This window comes from Colossoma macropomum, unplaced genomic scaffold (genome assembly GCF_904425465.1).
Source record: "Colossoma macropomum unplaced genomic scaffold, Colossoma_macropomum, whole genome shotgun sequence".
Taxonomy (NCBI): Eukaryota; Metazoa; Chordata; class Actinopteri; order Characiformes; family Serrasalmidae; genus Colossoma; species Colossoma macropomum.
In genome coordinates, this window is record NW_023494791.1 from 12,907,496 (window position 1) to 12,934,304 (window position 26,809).

Here is a 26,809-nt window from a genome sequence, read left to right on the forward strand (position 1 = left end):
TTATTAATGATGAAATCCATAAATGGTTAAGATTTATAAACAGCCACACAGACAAACTGTCCTGACTCCATGCTGCTGAGCTACAATTGGCTGCTTTTGATTCTAGAAGTGAAGGGCCAGCAGCAGAAGTGGGAGGAGCCAGACGGACGCTGCGGAGTCGGGACGTCCAGGGCTGTTGTCATAGAGATCAGGTGAGGGGAGGGTGGAGTCGCTCCACAGTCTGTCTCTGTCGTTCATCTGCGAGAGGAAAGAGGAGAGAGAGAGAGAGAGAGTTTAGCTGCATGATGTATCAGGGTTTGCATGTCTACACATCATTTTTTGTTCGCTCTGACGTTTCTCTGTTCTTTGCCTTGTCTTTCCTCTTATTTCTGTTTCTTTTTCTGCCTCCTTTCATTTATCATCTCGTCCCCTCTTTCACCCTCTGTTCTCATGTCTTGCATCAGTAGACTAGTTTGCACACCAGGAATCGAACTCGCACACAGGTGCTGTAGCTGCATCAGTCTGAAGGTGGAGAATCAGCTGTGTCTACTTCGCAATGTTACAGTCGATTCTAGAGATGGCACTGATCCAATACCAGATATCCAGGCTGAAACCGGACGAAAAAGCTGCATCAGATACTGGAGTATAATCCAATCCAGTGCTGTAACAAATCAAGCATAGTCACACTGTCTGATGTCCTATTGTTAGCTGTGCGTTTCTTCCTGCGGGGCAGTAGAGCATTTGAGTAGTTTCAGCATAATAGCCCACTTATACATGCTCTTAAGTGAAGTGCTTCAATTAAAAATTTTAATAGTTTTTAAAGAAGAATGTTGGACGGGTATTGGTATCAGCCCTTGCTCAGTTTCGATATGAATACTCGAAAAGAAAAAAAAAGAACTGTGCTGTCTCTAGTCGATTTTGAACATTTCTAATAATATTCAGTAAAGTATGCATTCATAGGAATAAAACTGTTCAACTGATAGATAGATAGATAGATAGATAGATAGATAGATAGATAGAGAAAAAGTTTGGTATAGTGTTCATATTGCCTATATTCTGCTACACTATTGCATTTAGGCCTATTGTAATATACGGTATATATTTGTATAATTTATTTATAGTCATATGCAAATGTTTGGGCTCTGCCGGTCAAATTACATTTTGTTGATTTTTCTTAAAATCAGCAAATAAATAGAAATTGTGCAGTGAAATTTGCAGACAAATGTCATTTAAATGTGTGCTCTGTAGAGGATGTGTTATTTTCACTGCGAACAAACAAAATATGTAATTTAACCAGGGGTGTTTAAACTCTTGTATACAATTGTATGTATTCATACAAAAGGCAACTTGATTCTGTGTTGAAAGGCTTGTTGCAAATCGAACAAAGTACAGTACAACAAAATACAATATACAGTATTTATATTTCTTTTTTAATAATTATCTCAAGCAATTGGTCTGCTAAGCAGTGGAATCATATTTACCAAACATGCAGATGCATTATCTTTCAGCAAAATTCACCATATTGAATGATAGATACATCATTTCCATGAATCATGTAGACTTTGTGTTTTTAGTTTAGAGAAGAGGGGGAGATTTGTACTGCAGCAGTTCACTGCCATTATTTAGCCAACCCACAGATACAGTATTTTAATATATAGCAGTTAATCTTTCATGGACCAATCAGACCCACGATTACATTACCAAAACGTGAACAGAGAGTCACATTTCGTAAGTGGTGAAGTTGGTTTCGTTTTCTAATATTCAGATTTCTTTCAATAATTTAAAAAGTGGATTTCCATATACAAGATTGTTTAACTCGATTAGCCAAATAATTCCACAGCAATTACCCCTCTATTTTAGTCTCAGAAAGCCAGACTTTTCATGCTAAAATCAGTACAATTATTTTGAACCTTGTGCTGCATGTTTTACCTGTGTGGGCATCTGAGGATGGAGGATGTTCTGCTGGGTCTCCACGCCCATGCCTATGGCGGTAGTGGTTATGGTGCTGGTAGCTAGGCGCTGGTTTGGAGTGATGGTATTTGGGCTGGCTGCTCCTGGCTGGTTAGCGGCTGATTTGGGGTCAGTGTCGTTTCCAAAGGCGAGGATGGCATTCTCTGTTTAGAACAACACAGAGAGACAGTCACTACCTTGGATCTATTGTAGATGACTGCACCCACATGGCATGCTTCACTTAGCTTTCTCTTTCAGCTACGTCTCCTTGTGATGTCTCTCTGAGCACTGGGCTCAGGATTTGGTCAAGACACTGAATTCTAAGAAAACCATTCAGCAGAAAAATCAATAGAAATGCTGTGACTGTAACAGTGGTGTCAGTTCCACAGAAAGTGATGCGTGTGCGTACGCATGCTATACTGATAGCTCTACATCTTCAATGGCTCTACCGCTATGTTATATGTAACAGGTGGCACCTGCCCTGTTGGGATTACTGCTATTTGAAATTCAAGCACAGTTCATGGAGCCCTTATAAAATGTTGTTTAAATCATGGAAAAATGAAATTTTTGTTTTTTTGAGTACATTGTTAAAGTTGTAAAATGTACCATTCACTCCCCATTCTATATAAACCATATACAGAAACAAAACTTCACAAGCCTGTTATAAATTCACTCTTTTTGTGATGTCATGAAAATCAGTGTATTTATATATAATTACCTATTCAGCCTACAGCAGTTTTATCCACTCATTCACATTGAAGTTATAAAGAGTGTTCCAGTCTGGACTGCTTTTTTAATGAGGCACAATACAGGACGGCCAGTCAGAGCAGAGATGTTTATATAAGTCTTGAAAGCATAGTGATAAAAACAGCCTGTTTAATTCTAAGGGACAACAAGAGGTTGGAAAATGATCATGTAAAAAAAATGATCGGCTCTTTTAAAAGGAAATTCCACAGATTTTTCAAAAATTCTGCAAAATCCAACAGTTGAAACATAAAATCATTCAGAGGGGTCCTTAACAGTGGTGTTAATAGGAAACAGTGGTCATAATGTCTACAATGCAAATATATCAATTTTATTTACTATGTATAATGATCAGTGAACCTACATGTGTCTTGAGTTTTTATATGTAATGTTGATAATGGTACAATTAGGATAGATCTGAACAAGTTTTCTTTGGGGACCTGCTTGTACCTCATCATGTAGCTGGATGAAAAATTTGAATTTCAACACAAGGCTACAAGAAAAACAGACCCACAAGAAACAAATGGGTATGAGAGTTGAAAAACATGCAAGAATATCTCGCACGTAAGAACTGTTCAATGCTTCAAAGAAAATTAGAAATGTGATGCCGTAAATTTCACAAACTTTTATCGCGAGTGCCGCATCGGAGGCTGAGACCAAAGTCCCCTTAGGAAAGCTCACATCTAATCTACAATATAATCCATCATCTGAAGCATGTGTCAGAGCTTTGTCTATCTCAGTGTCCCTGAATCATTCATGTCCTCTTCTTACAACGTCCCTGGTTACTGGTTTCAAGGGACCAATGACCCAAGTGCAATCCTTTACTTTTTTAAAGGAGCATTCCACCCATATTCCAGTACTGAACCTGTGACGCTTAAATGTTTGGACACTTTGGAGAACTGCAGCCAAAGTTCAGGCAGTCTGTAGAGAGATAAATTAAAAGAAGCCAATTTCTTGTCCTAATGCTGCCATCTCATAATGTCTGCTATCTCATTTTGTCCAGCTAGAGACTGTCCAGGGAGTGTGGACTAAATTGTGCCTTACAGACATCAACAAATAGTGAACTGATGAACTGATTTTGTGACTAATTCTCCTGTAAAGCCTGGCGCAGCGGAGTAGCAACAGCACACTAAGGTAAGCTACTCACCAAGGGAACATTTCCTCCAGTAATAGATGGCCCCTTTCCCACGCATTCAGTGACAGCTTGCCAAGACCGCCTCCTCCAACACTGGCAAACGCAAAAGGTTCCATCACAAACCTAGCCCCTGACAACCCACGACTGAAGCCGCACTGTCTGCACATTGTTAGCGTAATGTATAGCAAAGGGGACTCTCTCCACCGAGAGTGAGGTGTCTGCAGGTATTTACTCCAACCCTGCACAACACTGCCTGATTACACTAATGAGCTCAGCTCTGCAACAAACAATGGAAGCTGATCAGTAGGATCAGGTGCTGTTGTGCAGGACTGGCATGAAAAAACATTCTGCACTGTGTTTTACAGACAACCTGAAAATGATTGGAACCGCAGTTCTCTGATGCACAAATCTGCACATGTATGGTCAGTAACACAGGGGGAATCCACACTTATCAAGGAACTGACGGTTCGTTATTTCCAGTCGGGTTTTCAGATAAAGTAAATGAGATGGTTAGATATTCAGGCAAGGCAGCAGGGGATGTTACATGTACAGCCAATCTGACAGCTGACTGTGAGATGCTAGCCATTAAGTCCAGGGGATGCTGGAATGACCCTGTAGTAAAGAGGAAGGGGAAAAAAAACATTACTGGATTCTCATTCCAGTGATGTACTTCCCTGCTCTGGCAATACTGGAATGTCACATGAAATCTCCTACTGCTCAAATGAATCATTTATGTTCATTTAAAATAAGTAATGTTTTCTTAATCTTTTGTAAATATAGATACAGAGTTAAAAAGTCATTTTGATGAGTTTACATTCCTTCTCAGATTCTCACCAGTGGTTTAACTTGACTTCAGTATGGAAAATGACATAAAATATTTAAGGTACATGACTAAATGTGATGAGCCCGGGCAAAGCCTAGTAAAAAGAACGCAACAATAGGACATTTTACACGTTGCTGCCTTACTGGACACTACCTGTTAGAATGTCAGTTAAGTGCTGGGCATTAACATGACGTTTGTAAAGTGTCCGGTGAATGAAATCAGTTTATTCACTGGGCACTTTACAAACACTGCTGTCTCATTTTAGTGCTGCTTTGGGTTATTTAGGCAAAACTCAGCAGCACAAGTCTTACATGCACCTCGTCAAATTGAAGGCAAAGAGGTTCTGCTAAAATACAATACAGAATATATGTGCTGTATGAGGTATGAGGATAGACCCTGTGTGTCACTGACGGCAATACTGTGAAGTATTAGAACAGACAGCTTCATCCTGGAGAGACAGAGACTCCTGCAGTGTATATACTGGCTTCTGCTGTACTCGGAAGTCGGATATTTCCAAATTGGTACTCCTTGTTTAAATGAGTTCCAGTGCTTCTACTCAGAAAACTGCTTGCAGCAAACTGATGATTGCATGACAAATCATGGAATTTGATAAGCGTCTTAAGAGGACCTACATGAATTACTAGAGTGTTTTCTGTTTTTCTATTAAGAAAACAATGATTTATAAAGTAAACATGGATACAACGAGAGAATGCTATGTGTTGCCGTTTTGACTGTGATGCCTGAGAACTCAAAAAGGTGGATCTTTCCAGAGTTTCCAACCGGGAATCCAGTTCCATTGCACATTTCCGTGTCAGATGTTGCGTTTTCCGAACTCCGAGTGCTATGGAATGCAGCACTAGTTTCAAACATAACCTGCTCCATTAACATCTTCAGTGGTCTTTGGTAGCTAGATCAGGGCCTGTATTCACAAAGCTTCTCCGAGTAGGAGTGCTGATCTGGGATCAGATTTCGTTCTTATTTACTGTTACCTTACTGACAGGAACAGATCCTAGACCAGCACTCTTACTCAAAGAAGCTTTGTGAGTACTGACCTGGATGCTTAATGTTAGGTGGGATGGGAGATGAGGGGGCAGCATGTTTGATGTGGATAGTTTGGCTTTTTAATGTAAAAGATTGTACAAAATAAAACAAAATAACTGACAATGCAAAACAGGGTGGAATGGTTAATATATGTTTTTGTTGGAGGGGCTCAATCATTCTTTCACCTCCTCAGCCTTAGGAAAAAAAATGCATTCATAGTGAACTGATGTATGCGTTGTTAACTCTCCTCTCACAAAAACACTCAAATTGGAATGCATCTGAATTACCTTTACATGATCTGGATAATTGGGGGTGGGCCCTTTGGAATTCTGTCAATCACAGGTTGAAGCTCCAAGGTTCAGTGGATCACTGACACATTCTGAAATCTTTTTCAGATTTGCTTCTAATCAGCCAAATGATCTAGAACAGAGGTCGGCAACCCAAATGTTAAGAAGACCCCTTTTGTCCTTTCAACAAAAATCTAACCGCTTTGGGAGCCGCAATATTTTTTGTCCATTTTACCATTGTAGCTGTAAATTTGTCTGTGTGCGCTGATGTACTATTATAGGCTAAAAATTAAATATAAATTAAAACAGAGATTTACTTTGCTGTACTTAGCTCAACTATAGCCGCTTTTCTCACATCTCCACCAGGGAAAGTGGAATACTTTCTTGTAAAATATTGCTTGAATATTCCCGTTCCACCTTAAATAGTGCAGAAGTTACACTCTGGTGCCTCAGGCACCGTTTAAGGTGGAACAGGAAAATTTGAACAAGACGCTGGAGAAGCTGACTTCAGCTTTGTGAGTTTTGTGTTTCACAGTTTATCGTCGCAGATTAAACATATCAGGAAACCAGCTGGAGTGAAGTCCATTCGTCTCCAAATAAGTGATCTTCGTCTTAAATCTTCCTCTTTTGCCGTTTCGTCAGCTGCTAGCTAGGCAAGACTGTTGTCTGTGTTGCTGTGACCAGCAGTCTGTGCGTAAATCTTCAGGGTTAAAAGGTAAATCAGCAGTTCTACATTAACTCCAGCGTTTCAAACCATTTATTGTCAAAACTGTGTTTGAACGATCAGCACAGCTTTATTTTACAGCAAAGAAGGATTCATTTACTTTTACCTAAAAATCTAATTCTGCCGTGGAGCCGCAACAGGGCAGTCAAACAGCTGCATGTTGCCGACCCCTGATCAAGGACCACCCACTCTAAGTCAACTAATTAGTGGTGTTCTTGATCAACTACAAGTCGGTCAACTAATTGCATTAATGAGTGAATTATAGCTAACATTGTACAAGCTGCAAACGAGAGGACGATGTAGCTAGTGATTCTCATCATAAATGTAAGCACTGTTCTGTTTTATGCTTGCATGAATCAGTCTTGTAATGCACTGGGTGAAGAGCAAAGCATATGCACCAGGAAAAATATGTTGAAAAAAGCCTGTGGAAACCCTTCAGAACTTGAAACATAATTTAAACAAACCAGAGTGTAAATTCTGCAAACGGTGTTTTAATTACAGTACTTTGAATATGATGAGAACCACTTAAAGGACGTAAATGTTTAAGGTGTTTTATGCTAAATTGTAGCTGGTCATGCTTAAAAAGTGTAGTAAAAACATTCTATAGCTAAATAAAAGGTTTCATTTAAGATGCAAGCTAAGTTGTATACTCCACAGTTTTCTGATACTAGTACTTCTTTATTAGACATTTTTGGTGACACTATTTTGAGTGGTCCTTTTTAGATGAAACCAACACTCAACTGATTCTGAGTAGCATGTCAAACACATATGAGGGTTAGGATTATGTTTTGGGTTAAGGTTAAGGTTAGGATTAGGACCAGGGTTAGGTGTTGGGTAAGGTTGGTAAGGTAAGGTTTTGCATAATGAAAGTAACATATTGACAATACATCTACTTAATGTAAGTAATGTATCAACAGAACATCTACAAGATATTTACTTCAGTGTATTCAGATGCTTCACTACTGCTGCTTCACTGATATGTTGTTGATGTTACTGATAATCTGTTACGAGTTTATTAATCATCTACAAAGGACGACTCCAAATAAAGTGTAACTGCATTTTTGCTAATCAGAAAAACAGGCCTTTTGGTTGACTAAGAAAATACTTAGTCAAGGACAGCCCTGAAATGAACCGAAATATACAACCTAAATATGAATGTTTGCTTGAGGTCTTCCCATCATAGAGGCTATATCTGAGTGCTTAAGTGACTTATTGCAGCAGGCCATATGAATAATGACTATGCACATACATTAATTCTAATTTGTCTTAATGGCCTGCTCAGTTAAAATGACTTTGCATGAAAGTCACTTCAATTAAAATACGGTCATATAAATATATGAATAAAAGATTCCTCATAAATAGCATCTGAGCACAATCTAATAGATCCTGCTTCAGATTCAGAGCTCACAAGTTTTTTAAGTGCAATCAAAGCTGAATGACATTATGGTTTGTGTCACCCACGCCTGATGTTTGTGTAACAAATATGTGCCTTTAATTGGCAGCATGAAGCCGTAATTATTGAATCCTATGAATAACTGTGTTGCTTGCAGGAGGCATGAAGTGGTAAGTGATGAGAGAGAGAAGAGTCTGAATCAATGCTGACAGAGTGAATTCCTCCCCAGATATTTCCCACTGCTCCGAGCTGATGCTAATTGAAGTTGCTCACTCATAGCAACGCTTCATTATTATGAGGACGCAAATCAATACGGGCACACGCTGCTACGCCTAAACAGAGAAGCACACTCAGCCTCGGCCATGGCTGGGGGCAGGGGAAGTGTGAGGACAGCCAGAGAGAGAGAAAGATAGATAGAAAGAGAGAGAGATAATGATTGTGTAAATGTGTCATTAGCAAAGCGGAACACACAAACTCTCTTTTTTCTCTTTCTCTCAAACACACACACACATTCATGCATGATCAGAGAGCAGAACTGATATGAGTGTATGTGTGTGTAATGGTGGACCCGCAGCAGAGAGCAATGGTGACAGTCTGGTAGTTAATGTTTTAGATGTGCTGATTTAGACAGCCAGAATTGCTGCATTCCTCTCCATCTCCCCCAGGCTGTCTAACACACACACACACACACACTACCAGACAGCAATAGAGGCGTGCTCGTTAACGCAAGCAAATACTCATCACTGAAATAACAACGCACAACACGCAAAGATTTATGAACAGCGATTATATAAATTACAAATAAGGAATTATTCTGACAGCGTTTAGGTCAAAGTGCCCAAACATTTTGTCCTGGGGGCAAAACGACAAAACAACAAACTAATAGAAAATCTTCTCCTTCCAAAGAAAACAAGACTCTCCAACATTCTTAGCTCTAAATGTAAGTTACTGTAAAGAGGTTTTATTCGAACTGATTTTGGAGCATTTCTATTGATCCATTCATCATGAAATTTTCACACTGTGCAAAAGTGTTCAAATGATTTAGAAAAAAAAATTGACAAAAGTAGATGGGTTTTTTGGACAGCAGTGAATTATAGGTAGGCTTTAAGTTTTTAAATGTATTTTACAAATTTACACTATATTACCTACTACAATACTTCAAAAAGAAAATAAAAAATATATAATATGTTCTTTCATTGAGTGAAGGGGTGTGGTTAACACTTAACACTTTAACCTAATACAGGGCTGCCCATGGTGTGGCCCATGGGTCAAAGTTGGCCACACTTTGAGCAGCACTAATTCAGGTTAAAGCAATGATTTGGCAAAAATTCTTCCTTTTCTTCAAATGTAGTTGGTCAAAAAATGGCACTGAATTTGACTTCTTTAGTTTTGTACTGGAGCTACAGGTCATGGAAGCTTGTAGCAGAGAATATCTAGTGAGGAACTGCCACTCAATAATGTCTTCCATCTTGGTCAGACACGAGAGGGACTCCTGAGAGAGTCCAAAATGAATGGGTTCCTATGGAGTTTTTGTTCAAAACTATTATTTGTAAATGGTTAATCCTTTTTATACAGACAAATGCACTTTTTATGCCGTCGTAAAACAGCACAAGACATTTTAACACTGTAGTCATTTTTAGCTCCACTTAAAGGACATTCTGGGTGTGTCTTGTGTACAGCCATGATGTCAAAAATGCTGCACTTGACTAAGTGGGAAGTCAGAGTTTCAAATTACGTCATTTTGAATCTCCATACATTCAAGCTACAAAGTGAAGAAATGTGAATAAGACACCACCATAAAGGCAAGGATTTTTAGCAAAAGTCTAGCCAGTTAACATCAGTGACTTGAATGATAACTTTAATGTTTGTTAAGTTTTTTTTATCTTCTCAAAACACTGAACCTCATGGTCAGTGTTAGATTTAACCAGCTGCTGTGTTCGTATGTAAAGCAAATCTCAGTTAAAATTAGAGAAGTGATACCTTACTACTACTGCCTGTGTGGGCAGCCATGTTGTTATCATGCCATACGAACTTGCTGTTGAGAGGCCTGCCCTCACTTTCGGAGCAGGAATTCTCAGTTGAGAGGTGTTTTTTGATTTTTACTTGTCACTGCAGAAATTCTGAGTTATCCTAAGACTACATACCTTAGCATAAGAGTGAAATACTTTACTCAGCTAAAGACATCATCAACTCTCCAAACAATCAGCGTCCAGTAGCCATAATGCTAGTATCCTAGTGTCATATTTTTGGTTATAATAGGAGAAACAGAACTTTGCCAGGCTCCACTTAAACTGTCTCAGTTGCTAAATAATCCCTAATACACTTGCTTATGTGGTTTCTGACACTGTATGATGCACTGTTTACTATAACAGTATACAAAAGCACATCATGGCCTACAATGTCAGAAACCATATACAAACCGGATTCCAAAAAAGTTGGGACACTAAACAAATTGTGAATAAAAACTCAATGCAATGATGTGGAGGTGCCAACATCTAATATTTTATTCAGAATAGAACACAAATCACAGATCAAAAGTTTAAACTGAGAGAATGTATCATTTTAAGGGAAAAATATGTTGTTTCAAAATTTCATGGCGTCAACAAATCCCAAAAAAGTTGGGACAAGGCCATTTTTACCACTGTGTGGCATCCCCCCTTCTTCTTACAACACTCAACAGACGTCTGGGGACAGAGGAGACCAGTTTCTCAAGTTTAGAAATAGGAATGCTCTCCCATTCATGTCTAATACAGGCCTCTAACTGTTCAATCGTCTTGGACCTTCTTTGTCGCACCTTCCTCTTTATGATGCGCCAAATGTTCTCTATAGGTGAAAGATCTGGACTGCAGGCTGGCCATTTCAGTACCCGGATCCTTCTCCTACGTAGCCATGATGTTGTGATTGCTGCAGAATGTGGTCTGGCATTATCTTGTTGAAAAATGCAGGGTCTTCCCTGAAAGAGATGACGTCAAGATGGGAGCATATGTTGTTCTAGAACCTGAACATAGTTCTCTGCATTAATGGTGCCTTTCCAGACATGCAAGCTGCCCATGCCACAAGCACTCATGCAACCCCATACCATCAGTGATGCAGGCTTCTGAACGGAGCGTTGATAACAACTTGGGTTATCCTTGTCCTCTCTGGTCCGGATGACATGGCGTCCCAGTGTTCCATAAAGAACTTCAAATCGTGACTCATCTGACCACAGAACAGTCTTCCATTTTGCCACACTCCATTTTAAAAGACCCCTGGCCCAGTGCAAACGTCTGAGCTTGTGGAGCTTGCTTAGAAATGGCTTCCTCTTTGCACTGTAGAGTTTCAGCTGGCAACGGCGGATGGCACGGTGGATTGTGTTCACTGACAATGCTTTCTGGAAGTATTCCTGAGCCCATTCTGTTATTTCCTTGACAGTGGCATTCCTGTTTGAGGTGCAGTGACGTTTAAGGGCCCGGAGATCACGAGCATCCAGTAGAGTTTTACGGCCTTGACCCTTACGCACAGCGATTGTTCCAGATTCTTTGAATCTTTTGATGATGTTATGCACAGTTGATGATGATAACTTAAAAGTCTTTGCTATTTTACGCCGGGTAACACCATTCTGGTATTGCTGCACTATCTTTCTGCGCAACAATGGTGGAATTGGTGATCCTCTTACCATCTTGGCTTCAGAGAGACACTGACACTCTGAGAAGCTCTTTTTATACCAAATCATGTTGTCAATTGACCTAATTAGTGTTAATTGGTCTTCCAGCTGTTCGTTATATGCTCAATTTCCTTTTTCCAGCCACTTATTGCTACTTGTCCCAACTTTTTTGGGATTTGTTGACGCCATGAAATTTTGAAACAACATATTTTTCCCTTAAAATGATACATTCTCTCAGTTTAAACTTTTGATCTGTGATTTGTGTTCTATTCTGAATAAAATATTAGATGTTGGCACCTCCACATCACTGCATTCAGTTTTTATTCACAATTTGTTTAGTGTCCCAACTTTTTTGGAATCCGGTTTGTATATGTTCTGAGGCAAGTATGGGATTATTTTTCATGCAGTTTGTATGATGCTAACTGGTGGCTCAAGCTTCCATCATTTGTTAGCTACATTAGCCACATAGCTCCAGGACAAAGCTTAAAAAGTATTTTGGAAAACAAATATATCTTGGCTGATCAGCTACATTTAGGGTAAGGGAGGAAAATTGTAAATGTGAATTTTCACTGACCTACCACTGCAATATGTCCACTGGTATTGTTTTTGTCGTACTAACTTTGTAGTTCTACAGATTGTAGTCCATCTGTTTCTATCAGTGCCACTGCAATGCTGAGAATGATACATCACCCAAAAATACCTGCACAGTGGTGGTCCTGTGTGTACTGACCATTGCTGAACAGGTACAGGGGGGCTTAAACATTGCACAGAGAAACAGATGGACAGATGTAATTGTAGAACTTCAAAATGCACTACTACTATATGGTATGTTGACCTGATGAAATGAGGGTAGATACAATGTGTATCTAATAAAGCGGCCAGTGTGTGTATGCTAATGTCTCAAAACCTGATAATGGTGTTTTCACCTTTCATATGCACCTGTGAACAAAACAGCTCTAGCCTCAGTGACCTCCCTCTCCAAAAAAACCCTCTCAGCTGCTTCCTGAGCTGATCTTTGCTTTTCTCTTCTTAGCTACTCTCTCTGACTCTCTCCACTCCATTAGTTTTACTGCAGGGAGCCAAATTACGCTCAATTACTAAGTCACCAGAGTCAGCGCTTAGACCCGAACCAATACACAGACAGTCTTGCAAGCCCAGCCCTCCAGCCAGGGCATCCGAGGGAGAGAGATAGAGAAAGAGAGAGGGAACAATTAAAATAGAGTAGCAGAGAAGCCATGGCAGAAAAGCTGCTTTGCTGAAGGGAAGAAACTCTCTGGGCCCTCATCAAACTATCTTCAGCCCAGCTCTCTCTAGAGGATCTCCTCTGAGTTAGCACTACTGCTAGCAGCCAAGCATCCAAGCTAGGCAGCACTGTTTCATGAAGCTGAGCTCTGACCAGAAGCTTCCCTTTGACAGATGCTCTCTCACTGATCTCTATTACTGCCTTGTTATTGGCATTGCTTCTATATGTCTCTACAGAGAGAGAGAGAGACAAGTTTAACCCCAAAGCTAGTCTGCTTGTATGCGCTGATTATGAAGTCCGTGGTGTGTTTCCACAAAACATTGTAGTTCAAAGATGATGGCAGCGTGGCGCGAGTGCCACTTTGAAGAAATCTCAAGAAGTTCTTAACATTTATGTTGTGGGGAAAATGCTGAGAGTGGCCCAATATCAACTGAATAAAACCAATTACTTATCAGACTGATACTAAAAATAAAGTATTGGTGCAGCTCTGTCCTTAGCTTCTCACTAGGGATGTCCTAACAAAATTTTTATGCCCCCCAATCCCCATCAGAGTCATGAAATATTAAATAGTAGGCCTAACTGGCAATAGCATACCAAGTGCTGATACAATATGTCTATTTCTGTAGTTGGCACATCTGCACAGTACAACACTTCAAGCACATTTAAGTTAGTAAAACCAATCCAATTCAGGCACAAAATGTAACACGCAAGAAGGCTAGCACTCAGTCCACCAAGTGTGTAGTAGTGCACTGAAATTTTACCACTGTTTGACAAAACGTCTAGAATAACCCCAACCCTGCAATTCCCACTGATTTCTTCCTCCTTACTTTATTCTTCCTCTCCATTTTCATTACATTATAACAGTTTCTAAACTGGCATGTGGGAATCACTCACTCATGCTGCTGACAGTGTTCTCTGTTCTACTCTTCATAGTAGGATACAGCTCAGTGAAGGTCTACAAGGCCCACAAGGCCCAACTGAAGTGCAGGAAATAAACAGCAAATCAGTTTAGCAGAGTCTGGGTTAGTGTAGCTGACAGAAGTTTGATTTGTTTATTGAGTATTTTCATATGTTCAATATGTGGTACTCGTGCGTGTTTTAACTGTGAAACTCCTGGATTAGTGGGGTAAATCTGGGTTTAACTCCAGGCCAAGACATCATCTTTGAATGTTTTTGGGGGGCAATTTTCAAACACATCTTCAACTTTCATGCATCACACAAATGGGAGAATTTAGACTTTGTAGAATGCTGTTAACTTTAATAAGCACTGAGATCCAAAGGTAGTATTTCCTCAAGTCGTAAGTCCAGAACTGAAGATTTGTAGTATAGTACATAGATTTTTTTTAATGGACTGATTAATGTGGGTGGAGAGATGTAATGTGCATAGTTCCTAAACAGACCATAGGTCCAGACCCATCTCAGTCAATGAGGACACAGTGATAGTGGCTTGCTTATCCTATAAACTGGACGTTTAGGGATACTCTCTCTCTCTATTGTATCTTACAGTGAGTGAATAATGACTGTTAAAATATATTTAGTTCATTATGCATAGAGAGACGTGACTCACTTAGGCAGATGTTGTCATGGAAATGGTCAAGGAAGAGATTACACTGCTCTCTGTGATTTCCACTGGCTGCACATGAGCACCACGGCCCAACGTTAGAAGTGGAGTTATCCAAGTAGTTTGGAGTGATGGTGCTCCCTAGAGAGAGAGAGAGAGAGAGAGAGAGAGAGAGAGAGAGAGAGAGAGAGAGAGAGAGGAGGAAATAAATTAATGACTATTGTGTTTGACCATAGTTTCATTAGAAGCAGCTGCCACAAGGCAGGTCTTTGCCTGCATACAAATCTGGTTGAGCCTAGCTAGAATATTCTTTGTATTAAGAATCGACCTCTTCATGCTCTGCCCAGAAAAGCGTTCTTGAATAAAATGCTGCTGTATAAAAGGCTACACTATTGAGCTGGATTTTATTGTTGCAGCTAACTGAAACGGTCAAGGTTGGTGTAATGTAGGGGCTGCCGAGGCAGACGAGGAAATGGGGTACAGGCACAAGCGTCTATTTTTATGGTCTTTATTGTAACCATCCAGAGAACAAGCAGGAATATAAATGGTATGTGGATCCATGAATAAAACAGAAAACACAATAATACTGAAGACTAAACTGACAAAGAAGACTAGTGAACATTAACTATAGATAAATACAAAGAAAACACAAACAGTGAGAACTGAACACTATGAACAGAAACTCAAACTGGAAAACTAACTGAACATGAACTGAAAACACAGATCTGACCAACAGAGAGCATGAGAGCTCAAACTGGGACCACAAACAAGGTGTACAAATGTAATGCTAGCTAAAGAACAAGAGAAAAGAGGGCTGTATATATACAAACACTCTAGACAAGGGACAGCTGAACACACTTAACAAGGGTGGAGCCAGAAACAAGGGGAGGCATGGAAGGGGAGGAGCTAACACAAGCACATGCCCTAGAAAACAAAGGCACATGGCATAAGAAAACAATAAACAAACGCAGAAACAAAGTTAGATACAGAGAAGACGCTACAGGATGTTACAGTTGGAAAGAACAGTGAATTTGCCGCTATGCTAACGTTGGCTTGATTCTAAAAACGCAGTTTAAATGTAGATATTTTGACAAAAACTAGCTGTGTGCCACGATTTGTTTGGACTAGAAAAGTTTGGACTTGGACAGAAAGTTTTTGGGCTTTTTGGGTTCAAACCAAACTTTTAGGCCCAATTAAAACTCTGATCATAACACAGTTTGGGCTGTTTTCATTTTACACTTTAAAACAGTTCCACATTGCAGAGATTTAAACTCTTTGTTAACTTCTGAAAACTTGCCTCACTGCCGCAGGTTGACCTGGTATACAGTTTGGGTATTTTTATGGCTAAACAAAACTGTTGTGTGCTACAACAAAAGAATGCATTTGTGGGTGGAGCATGGATTGGTCAGTTGCTGCACCACTGACTGGCCTTAAATGTTGTAGAACTCCTCTTCCTCAGAAGCCCTAAAGTCAATTGCACATTGTTAGAAAATCACTTCATCTGAGGTGATCACTGTCTCGCCTCGGCTCTGGAGCTGATGAAGGGTCGGAAAATCTTTACCTTTAGATGTTTAGGTAGTGTGTGTGTGCGTGTGTGTGTGAGAGACAGAGAAAGAGAGAGACAGAGAGAGAGAGAGACAGAGAGAGAGAAAGATTGAAGTTTTTACAGGCAGTTCTAGCTGTCTGAGGTGTGTGTGTGTGTGTGTGTGTGTGTGTGTGTGTGTGTGTGTGTGTGTGAGTTCTGTGGGAACTGAGAGTGACTGTGTCATCTCCATTGTTTGGAGAGCGGCTGTGCTGAAAGGAGGGAAAGTGGAAGTGCTGCACTCTAGGGCTTGTGGCCTGAGATGGGCTCATTTAAAGACATCAATTTCTTTTGTCCCGGAACACAAAAGTGCAACATCTCCCCAGAACACCTCTCAAAATACTGCTGTAATGACAGAGAACTGGGCCACAGAGCTCCCCCTGCCTGTATCTCTTTCTCTACCCCATCTCTCTCCTTCTCTTGCGCTGCCCCATTTGCACCACATTAGCATAACAAAAACACGAATCCTCAAAGGGAGAAGCATTTTTGAGGTAGTCAGGTCTCTTGACTTGAATCAATTAACAGACTTTAAAGTGTGAACTTCACTCAAATGAACGGACCTCTCTTGCTCCGCCCACAAAGGCATTCTTTCATAGCTGGGAGAAATCTTCTTCTTTTTCTTTTCCAGTTGATACAGCTTGAACCGCTTAACATTCAGACCCCATTCAAACACCAGTGTGTAGATCATTTCAGTGAGACGTGCGCTGTGTGTTTATATATGTGTAAATACTTTTGTATACTTTCAAAAATATTTTAGATTAAAATAATTTTCCCATAGATTTGTATGTAGGAGTAATGTCACAGTTTGAACCACCACTGATGATGTCATAACGTGGTTGAGCTTGTTTAAAGTGCGTCTGCTGCACTCTGCTCTCCATTTCAGCCTCTTTAGGCTCGTCAACCTTCTCACTACTATCTGTTCACGTCTTTTTCATTCCTCTATGTTTGAGCAAACAATTTCATTCCTTCCTTTCTTTTCTTTCTTTCTTTCTTGTCTCTCCTTCTTTTATTTTTTTTCTCACTTCCTTTCTTTCTCTCCTTTTTCTTTCTTCCTTCATTCCTTTCTTTTTTCTTTCTCCCCTTTTCTTCCTACCTTCCTTTCATCTTCCCTCCCTTTTCTTCCTTTCTTTTCTTTCTTCCTTTGTTTTCTGTTCATTTTTGTTCATTTGCATCCATACTGTTTTTCTTTCTTTCTTTCTTTTCTTTCTTTCATTTATTCTCTCCTTCTTTCATTTCTTTTTCCCTTTTACTCAGTTCCTTCCCTCCTTTCTTTTTTCTTTCTTACTTCATTCCTTTTTCTTTCTTTCTTTTCTTTCTTTCTCCCCTTTTCTTCCCACCTTCCTTTCTTTCTTCCTTTCCTTTCTTTCTTCCTTCATTTTTCTGTTCCTTTCTTTGTTCATTTGCATCCATACTGATTTTCTTCTTTCCTTCTTTCTTTCTTTTCTTTTTCTTTCTTTCTTTTTCTTTCTTTCTTTCTTTCTTGCCTCTCTTCATTTTTTTTCTTTTACTCACTTCCTTCCCTCCTTTTTTTTCTTTCTTCATTCATTCCTTTTCTTTTTCTTTCTTTCTTTCTTTCTCCCCTTTTCTTCCAACCTTCCTTTTTTCTTTCTTTCTCCCCTTTTCTTCCTACCTTCCTTCATTTTTCTGTTCCTTTCTTTGTTCTTTTTCATCCATCCTCTCTTCTTATTTTTTTTTTTGCTTTCTTATTATATTACATAGGAATTCTGTGACTCATTGCTCAGATTGCTTTGACATCATTTTTATTGCCTTTCAAGCAGAAAATGCAAATCTAGTTTAAATGATATTTTTGGCAATTTTATATACGTCTGTAAAGTTGCACTGTTAAGACAGATTGAGTGTAGTTTTTACTGTCATGTGATTAAACCTCTGTTAGCACGGTGGCAAATTTAGTGTTTCCAACCTGCTTTGTTCGCATTTTAAACTGAAAACTCCAACCTAAATTAAACAGAATGAGTGAGATTTAGACCAACACTTGCTATGAAAGAATACCTCTGTGGGAGGAGCACAGAGAGGTCAACTGATTAAAGTCTGCATTTAGCCTGTACTAATGAGCGTCCTGCTGGAGCCATATTTAATGAGACAGTTTGAACTACATTTCCCAGACTCCTCACCTATCAGGCCGGTGTATGCGATGAGGCAGGCCCCGTAGTTGTCTTGCTGGCAGCCGCTGGCAGTGAGCTGTGAGGGCTGGCAGTCGTGCTGGAACTGGGCCCAGCGAGACCTGCGGGAACCACAACAACACATCCATCATCTAACCAGCCAGCACACACTTCCAACACACACCTATACTCACACACTCTCGCTCGCCCCACTCTTCCTTTTTGAGTGCAGCTGGGGCCAGTTAGGGTTACACTAGGCTTGATTTTCTGGTGACAGTATTGCCTGAAAAAGCAGAGCTATGGCAGGGAAACCGGGTGCCCCATCTGGAGAAGAGGAATCTGTGTCGAATACCAGCCAGTCATTCTGTTCTACAAAATCAATTAACCACAGAGATGTGATGAGATCTGGGTTCTGCTGTGTTTTTCCTTTGTATATGATGTACACAAACAGTCAATGAAACTGTACTGAAATCAAACATCACTGCTGAGCTGAGTGTAGCTGGAACATTACAGCAGATCTGTACTGTTCTATGTAGCTACCTATAGATCACTGTTGTCAGAAGAAAACCTCATATCTCCATTTTTGACATTTTTTAGTTCTTGATATAATTTGGAAATGCCTGTTACCCTTTACATTGTGTGTAAATTTCTTGATGAATGGACTAGAAGAAACGGCCCAAAATGACTTGGAAAAAAGTCTGGTTCCATTGACTTCCATTGACATTAAAAGTAAAGTATGTTTTTTCCTTCTCCTGTAAAGTTTTGGAGATATGAGCTTTTGTTCTGACAACAGTGATATATTCAAACTTCGAATACATACACACGCACATTTGTTTTTATACCTTGTGAGGATGTGAATCATGCATATGTCCTAAATGTATTATACATATACAATACTGTGTAAAACTGTTTAATGACAGAACAAATATAATGAAGCATTGATTGATTAATCTATATATTGGATGACTTCCTTGACAAGAGGCTTGGAAATGATTAACATACATCAAATCACAGCCATATTTGTTTACACAAAGTTTCTGTGACTTGTGCTACAGTAGCTCTTCTGTCGGTTCGGACCAGATGGGACAGCCTTTGTTGGGCTCACGCATCAGTGAGCCTTCGCTGCCCAACACCCTGTTGCCGGTTTGTGGTTTGTCCTTCCTTGGACCAAATGCTCTGACCCGTCGTCTGATGATTGGACCTTGTCAAAGTTGCTCAGGCCTTCACACCAGCCCATTTCTCCCGCATTCAACACGCCAACTATGAGTACTGACCGTTCGATTACTGTCTAATATATCCCAGACCTTGACATGCACAGTTCTTATGAGATAATCAGTGTTACGTGCTTCATCTTTGAGTGGTCATAATGTTTTGGCTCGTCGCTGTATGTTGGTTTGATGTTGGGCAAAACCATTGAAGTAGATCTCCAATGTTAAATGGTATTGATCCTGCTCTTTGTGTTGGCAGTTGATTTAATGCTGGTCAACCATGTTGAACACTGATCCAATGTTGATTTAGCAACACTTTCTGATGATTGTAATGCCTTTGAACTAATGTTAGTAGAGTCATATGGAAACATTCATTTTTGTGTCCCTAGCATTTGCAGATATATTACACCTGGAAAACAGGTTAGGGTTACAATTTATTTATATTTTAAAATAAAACAATAAGTTGCTTTAACAATCAGTCCTTCTTCAGCCGTCAATTGAGCAATATTGGTTTTTAATCCAATTATATAGAATTCCAAGCACCACAGAAGTGCTCATCCTCACAGTCATGTGTAAAGGCTGAGTGCCATATTTTGATGTGTTTTTTCCTGCAATTTTAACTGCGACAATCTATACGTGACTATGGCATATATGATTTAAATGACATAAAGAGAACAAATGCCAAATAAATATTATAAATATATAATGAAAGTTTTGGTCCACAGGAGTCGTGTCACTGGTGTTACCGCATAACGAAAAATCTCTTATTTTGAAATAAAAATCACACTGATGACATCACTTGACTTACTTTTACCTATTTTCTGAAAATCTATTAAGAAAAGCACATGGGAAGTCCACTGTTTCTTTTCAGTTATCAGAAATGTTCTCATTTAGCTCATGATTTCATATGAAGCTTTTAGTTGAAGTCACAGGTACTTTATTTTTAGGTAATTGTGAAAAAATAGAATTCAAATAGATTAAATTAAATATTTTAGTGGATATTCCATGATTGACGATGTGTGGTTTGATGCTCTGTAGCAGACACTTTGTAAAATGCATTTTACACCAGTGACGATCAGTAATACCAGTGACTCCTATGGATAGATAAAAAAGTGGATGTTTCTGTATGACCCAGATGTATGACCCAGTACTGATGTTAATTTAATGTTGAACCAATGTTTCCTCTAATATGCAGTGTTGATTCAATGTTGAAAACATATTAAATTTGGCTCAGTATTTACAAATTTACACACCTTACTTACATTTTTAGAAATTAGGAAGACACTGTAATCCAGAGCAAATTACAGTGGTTGGTAAGCGCATGGTTTGGAGACTTAGCCAAGGATTCTACCAACGTGTGATGACATAAGGTCTTATAACCATATGAAAGAGCTATAAAGGAAGGCAGAGTGGGTAATCCAGTCATCCTGCATACTGAGAAATGAGAATGAAATGGACTGTTTTCATAATGCACAAATCAATCAGAACACAAAACAAACCACAAACAAAAAATGTCCTGGCAATGTAGGAAAACAAACAAACACACACACACACACACACACACACACACACACATATATATTTGATCTGTTGTTTCCCCTTCCATCTTGGTCACAAGCAGCACAGCATGCATCAGACACTGCTGGAGCACCACTGCATATTGACACTGAGCAACTGGATGCAGCTGAGCAGCTGAGGTCAGCCACTTGCACATGGACGCACGCACACACACAGGGTACTAACAGTCCCCTTGGTGCTTGAGCACAAATCAACCATCCAATCAGATGTACCTCAGAGAAGCTGCCCACAGGCCCTCCTGATAGTGTATGCTAATGAGAATGCTGTAGAATTAAGTGAGCACCACCTGCGTGAAGCCTGATTGGCCGCCAGCGTGAGTGTTAGGAGTGTGATGGTGGATCAATGCAGTAGACAGATGAAAGCCTTTGTGTTTGTGACAGAGAGGGAGAGAGAGATGGGGAGCAGAGCTCAAACACAGCCAGTCACTCTTAAGCCCACTGAGAGCCTTGTGGAGGTGGAGTGACCGCTACTGTCACTGCTCTCTCTTTCTCTCTCTCACTGTCTAATTTACCAGCGCTCAGGGTGCAGAGGGGCCACTAAACCTAAGCACCACGTATACCTCAACAGCCCTTACCATATGCAGCCATCAGCTGCCGGTAAAGTGATAAAGAGAAGGATGTTTACCCAATTCACTCCACAGAGCAGCATCGACTAAAGGAGCTCCTTAAAGCATCATAACCTTTAACAGGCAGTGTAAATCACCCACTGTAGTTATGACAAATAAACACCTGCATCATCTTAAAGGAGCTCTCTCATGTTAGGCTGCGCTCACTTTACAGGTGACAAATTATAAATGGCAAATATTCCAAAATCCTAAATGTAATACGGATCAGGCTTTTTTTAGAGATGTGTGAACACAAAAATCAGATTTTTATGATTCAGATTTACACTTAGATATGCAAAATAAGAAGTTATCTACTTAAACATGCATATATTTGCATAATTTGAAAAACTTGTCTTTGAATGACGTTGGAATTGAAATGTTTATTTCATTGTGAAGACATGCTCCAAAAAAGTTTTTACAGAACAGATTGCCGGACGCATTGTTTACTGTTTAATCAAGAAAGCTTTATGCACTATTAGGAATATAATAGGAAATCTTCTGTAACATCCTTCAGAATAAGGATAGTAATAAATATGTACATTTTAATTAATGCAGGTATTCTATAAACTGGTTCTCTTAAATCTGAATGTAAAGGAAAACTGATTTTAAGAAAAAAATTAGGAATGGGCCTCAAAACTGCATTACCCAGTAAGATTACAAAAACACGAAAAACATGCACCATGCATGTGACTGTTGTTATTAGAACAAAAGAAACAGGCATAATGGATATTCAGATTAGAAGCTTGTAGTGATATATGGCACAGTATGGTTGTGTTGAGGGTGCTGATGAAACACCTTAGTTAAACTTATAGCTTTTTGTAAATGCTGTTAGTTGTGTATGGATGCTAATTGACACTGAAAGGTATATATTTCTGTTAAGTTCTGAACTTTTTATGGTTACAGTTTAAGAGAAGACGTTATAGATGCAATTTATCTATAAAAACATAGAAAAAATGATTGACAGGACCAGTATTGCCATTTCTGCCTGTAGTGTAACGAATCATGTACACCATGGGGAGGAAAGCTTTGTCTTGCAGCTGCTGAGGTCAGCGGCACTGGTGTCTAGAGAACTTTTTGGACATGAGAGAAGTCAAGACTTATGTCTTATGAATTGTACATGGATATAGATCATGGGTTCCCTTTATACTTGTGCTGAATGTACAAGTCTGCAAGGACATGAAATTGAGGCCCGAACCTGACCTGTACCTGCGACCCTGAAGCCAGACCCGATCAGGCTGGTGAATGGTAATGCTAAATCTGAGACCCGAACTCAACCCGAACCTGCTCAGACGCACTAAGCTGAAGTTCATATTCACCAGTGTCTTATTCAAACTTACAATCTGCAGTTACACTTTGGTAGGGCCATTTAAGGTGGAACAGAACATTTGATCATGAAGCTACCTTAGCTTTGAGGCACTAACAGAGATGGATTATTGCAGACATGGTTTACAGGGCTTTGCTTTGTCGCTAAACTCTTTAAGATGCTGGGATAAACTGGTATTTTACAACTCTGTAATACATCAACAGTATTTTTTATGAAATTGCTGATCATACCTGGCAGAACCCCCCCCCCAATACACTGTTAAAAAGCTCCTCTTGCTACTGCTGCTAAGTTCAGAAATGCTTAATATACTTCAGGCGAGCTCAGCAACCAAGCTGGAAATCCTTCTACTAACCCAACACTGCTGAACTTCATTTACAATTTTGCTACACAAATAAATCACTCAGGAGATAACAGACCCAGGCCAGACAGGAGCCCAACACTGTATGTGAAAACACATCCTAAACCCAGCTTGAAACACAATATTTTATAAGGCTGGTTAAAGGTGGTCAAGAGTGATCAAATTAACTGTAATTCCAATGCATCCTGGGTGTGTTTACACTTCATTTTTCATGCAGTCAAGTGAAATCTGAACATGATCTGATCACTGAAAACACGAGGTGATGAAGGGCACCCTGTGGCTGTATGACTGTACTGTGAATGTTCAGGTTAGAATTCTTTTTTTAAACATCACACTTCACAGCATATGGCCAAACCCCTAATGTTATCATCCAGTGTCAGCAGTACGTCAGCAGCGGCAAATATGATGATGGCATTTCTCGGTAACAAATATAAGGAAGGACTTAAAAACACAGGAAACAGATCGCTTTTACTCTGAGATGTGTGCCCAGCTGTTTTCATCAGTGATCAGCTAACATTTACTTCTAAAACGCAAAAAAACAACATGATATGGTTGCTTATTTTTATTACTATAATAAAGCCAGAGACTAGCTCATAATTAGAGATGCAGGGACCGATTGGCTTTGTATTGGTAGTGGCCGATTTTCAGCCCAAATATGTGATCGGCAATTGGCTGATTTTTCTCCACCTTAGCCGATCTTGAGAGCCATATTTCGCCTGAGGCGTCAGAATGTTGCACCATTTAAGGTGGAATGGGAAAATTCAAACAAGAAGCTGGTGAATACGAAGTGATTCTCAGCCTTGTTATATCTATTTCACTAATGAAAAACATTTTTCCTGAAGTATATTACATATTTGGTTCCTATTTTGCCTTAAACTCACTGTGTGAACGTGTAGAGCTGTAATTAACAAGGTTGTCAAAGTTTTGGGGATTTGTTTCTGTTAGGCTCTGGTTATTTCAATGGTTACGCTAGTCTGAGGTGCCAGAAAGTAACTGCTGCACCATTTAAGGTGGAACGGGAAAATTTGAACAAGAAGCTGGTGAAAAAGAAGCTGAATTCAGCTTCATCGAGAGTTGAAAGGTATGAAAGGAATGAGGATGTTGCTCTGTTTGTGCTTGACAGGTGGGTCACATTAACTTATTTTTGCTGTTTCACAGAGTCAGTAGGTAGTCTAGCTAACATTAGTTACATTACTTATGTTGTGTTTGCTCTAAGGTTATATCATGGCATTTGTCCGGGCAATGCTTGTGAAGTGTTTTCTGGTCACAAAGATCTAAAAGAGTGTCATCTGCTTTGGCAGTGTGCTTCCATTAATTTTGGGGGTGGAGTCTCTAAGGGAGCACTGAAGGGAGAGGTGTATTTGTTTTGCTGTTGCATCCAGCCCCCAACATCAATTGGTCTCAGCTATAGGCCAATCATGCTGAAAGGTGATTGGTATCAGCCCCAAAACACTGATCGGTCCATCTCTACTCATAATATCTAAATTGATTGTTTTGATGATACATTGTTGTAAAATGTTCTATAGTCTTTTCAGTTTACCAGCTGCACAAATCAAATCTCAAACAATTATTTCACTTTTAAATTCACCCTCACTGGCAAGTCACCAACCAATACATCCTTGGAACAGGAACAGACCCTTTCCTGCATGCTTTAATACTAAAATGCACACTGTCAGTGGAAGATGACATCAAGTCCAGTACACACTGCAAGTAAAAGTGGTCCAAATCTGATTTTATCCTTCATGTGTGACCAGCAAAACACAGTTCCAGTTCCAATTCAGTCCACTTTCATTTGTGGTACTGAAATCCAACATTTGATATGTTGTAGTGCACCTCTGTCAGAAGAGTTAGAATTTCTGCAACTTTCATGTCAATCAAACTCCATATTCATCATAATTGCATGGTTGATACCTGCTGAATGCCTGTTACTATGATTATGTATTGTGTATTTCATTTTGAAGTCAAGCAGTGTGAACAAATAAGCATGGTGCTGAATAATGGAAGAAATCAAATAAAACTATTTAAAACCAGCTTTACTTCAATAATATATAGCAGGGAGAAAAAAGCAGAAGAGTCAAATGAGCTTCACACAGATCAAATCTCTTGATCTGGTATATATCACTGTTTTTAGCCCTGAATTTCTCTTTGCTAGCGTTCTTCTTGACTGCTGGTAAACAAAAGAAACTGAGCATCTTTTCTCTGTGTGACTGGCTTCCTTTTGTACTCTTTGTGTTTAGTGCAGTCATTTTAGTGTCTACTGTTTGTCTTCCAAATTTAAACTAGTGGTTAGAGGACTGTTGTGTTGGTTGGATGAGCGCACTGGGTGAAACAGTTGTTCTTTTGTGCATGTGGGACAGTTCAGGAGCATGACCTTTTCAGACTAATTTTGAATATAGGGCACATTAAAAAGATAATGTTAACAAACAAGAACCAAACAAAAATCATATCTGAGCATGAATTCAAACTGAACAGTGAGAATGCAAGAAAACACAAAAAGGCACATTGAAAAACATGCTAAATGTATGTGTGAGGGTCCTTTTAGGGTAGAGGTGTATCCAGGGCAGTTTCAGAACATGTATAAGGGAAACAGAATCTTTAAAGCAATGTTAAAGACAGGTGCCAAAATTAAAGGAAAAATCAACATAAAGTCCCTTAGTAAGCTGCTGGTTTACAACACGCTGTCAGAACAGATTCAGCGTGCCTTGCTGTAGATCGTTCATGTGTGTACAGGAGGAAGGGAACACCATTCTTCCGAAAGACATTGCCTCAGCTGGGGTTTTGATGATGGCAAGTTTAATGGTGGTGGAGAGCGCTGTCTAACATGTCAGTGTACACCACACCTGCACTCGCCCACTTGTGGAGAATGTGATGAAGGATGACTCATCATTTTTTTAGACAGAGGAATTACATGAAGAACACTGCCAACCAGTAACAGTGAGTAACTGTGAATTAAGGAAAAATTCCAACAGCAGGGTTTTTCCCATCTTCCTTATCAATATGTATTCTAAACACACTTTGAATATGTTACTTTTTATGTATAATGGAATATATTACTGACAGGATTGACATGTAATGGAATACAAGTATTTCATTACATACATATATTTTCAGAATTTAGTCCAAGTTACATTTTATGAAGGCAGTATTCTGAATAGTTAAGTATTACATTTTCGTGAACAGTATATATATATATATATATATATATATATATATATATATATATATATATATATATATATATAAAACAAACATTGATGGTGTTTCTTTTAAAGATATATATATATATATATATATATATATATATATATACCATCTTTAAAAGAAACACCATCAATGTTTGTTAATTTACTATTTTAAATCATTGCACAGTGTAAAATACATACTCTAAAGAAGAACTGCTGGAGTTCTTAAACACTGTGTCCACTCACTGTCCACTCTATTAGACACTTCTACCTTGTCAGTCCACCTTGTAGATGTAAAGTCAAAGACGATAGCTCATTTGCTGCTGCACA

At 39.3% G+C, this 26,809-nt stretch overlaps 1 protein-coding gene across 1 annotated transcript in view; it reads right to left on the bottom strand.

Moving 5' to 3' along the window:
- Positions 1-26,809, bottom strand: part of gfra4a (GDNF family receptor alpha 4a) — a 130,801-nt gene continuing 103,992 nt past the window's right edge. The window contains exons 6-9 of the mRNA XM_036573944.1: positions 18,238-18,347; positions 14,530-14,664; positions 1,909-2,093; positions 1-237 (exon numbers count right to left, since the gene is read on the bottom strand). Of these exons, the coding sequence (XP_036429837.1) occupies positions 103-237; positions 1,909-2,093; positions 14,530-14,664; positions 18,238-18,347 (565 nt within the window). The 3' untranslated portion in view covers positions 1-102. The remainder of the gene's footprint in view (positions 238-1,908; positions 2,094-14,529; positions 14,665-18,237; positions 18,348-26,809) is intronic.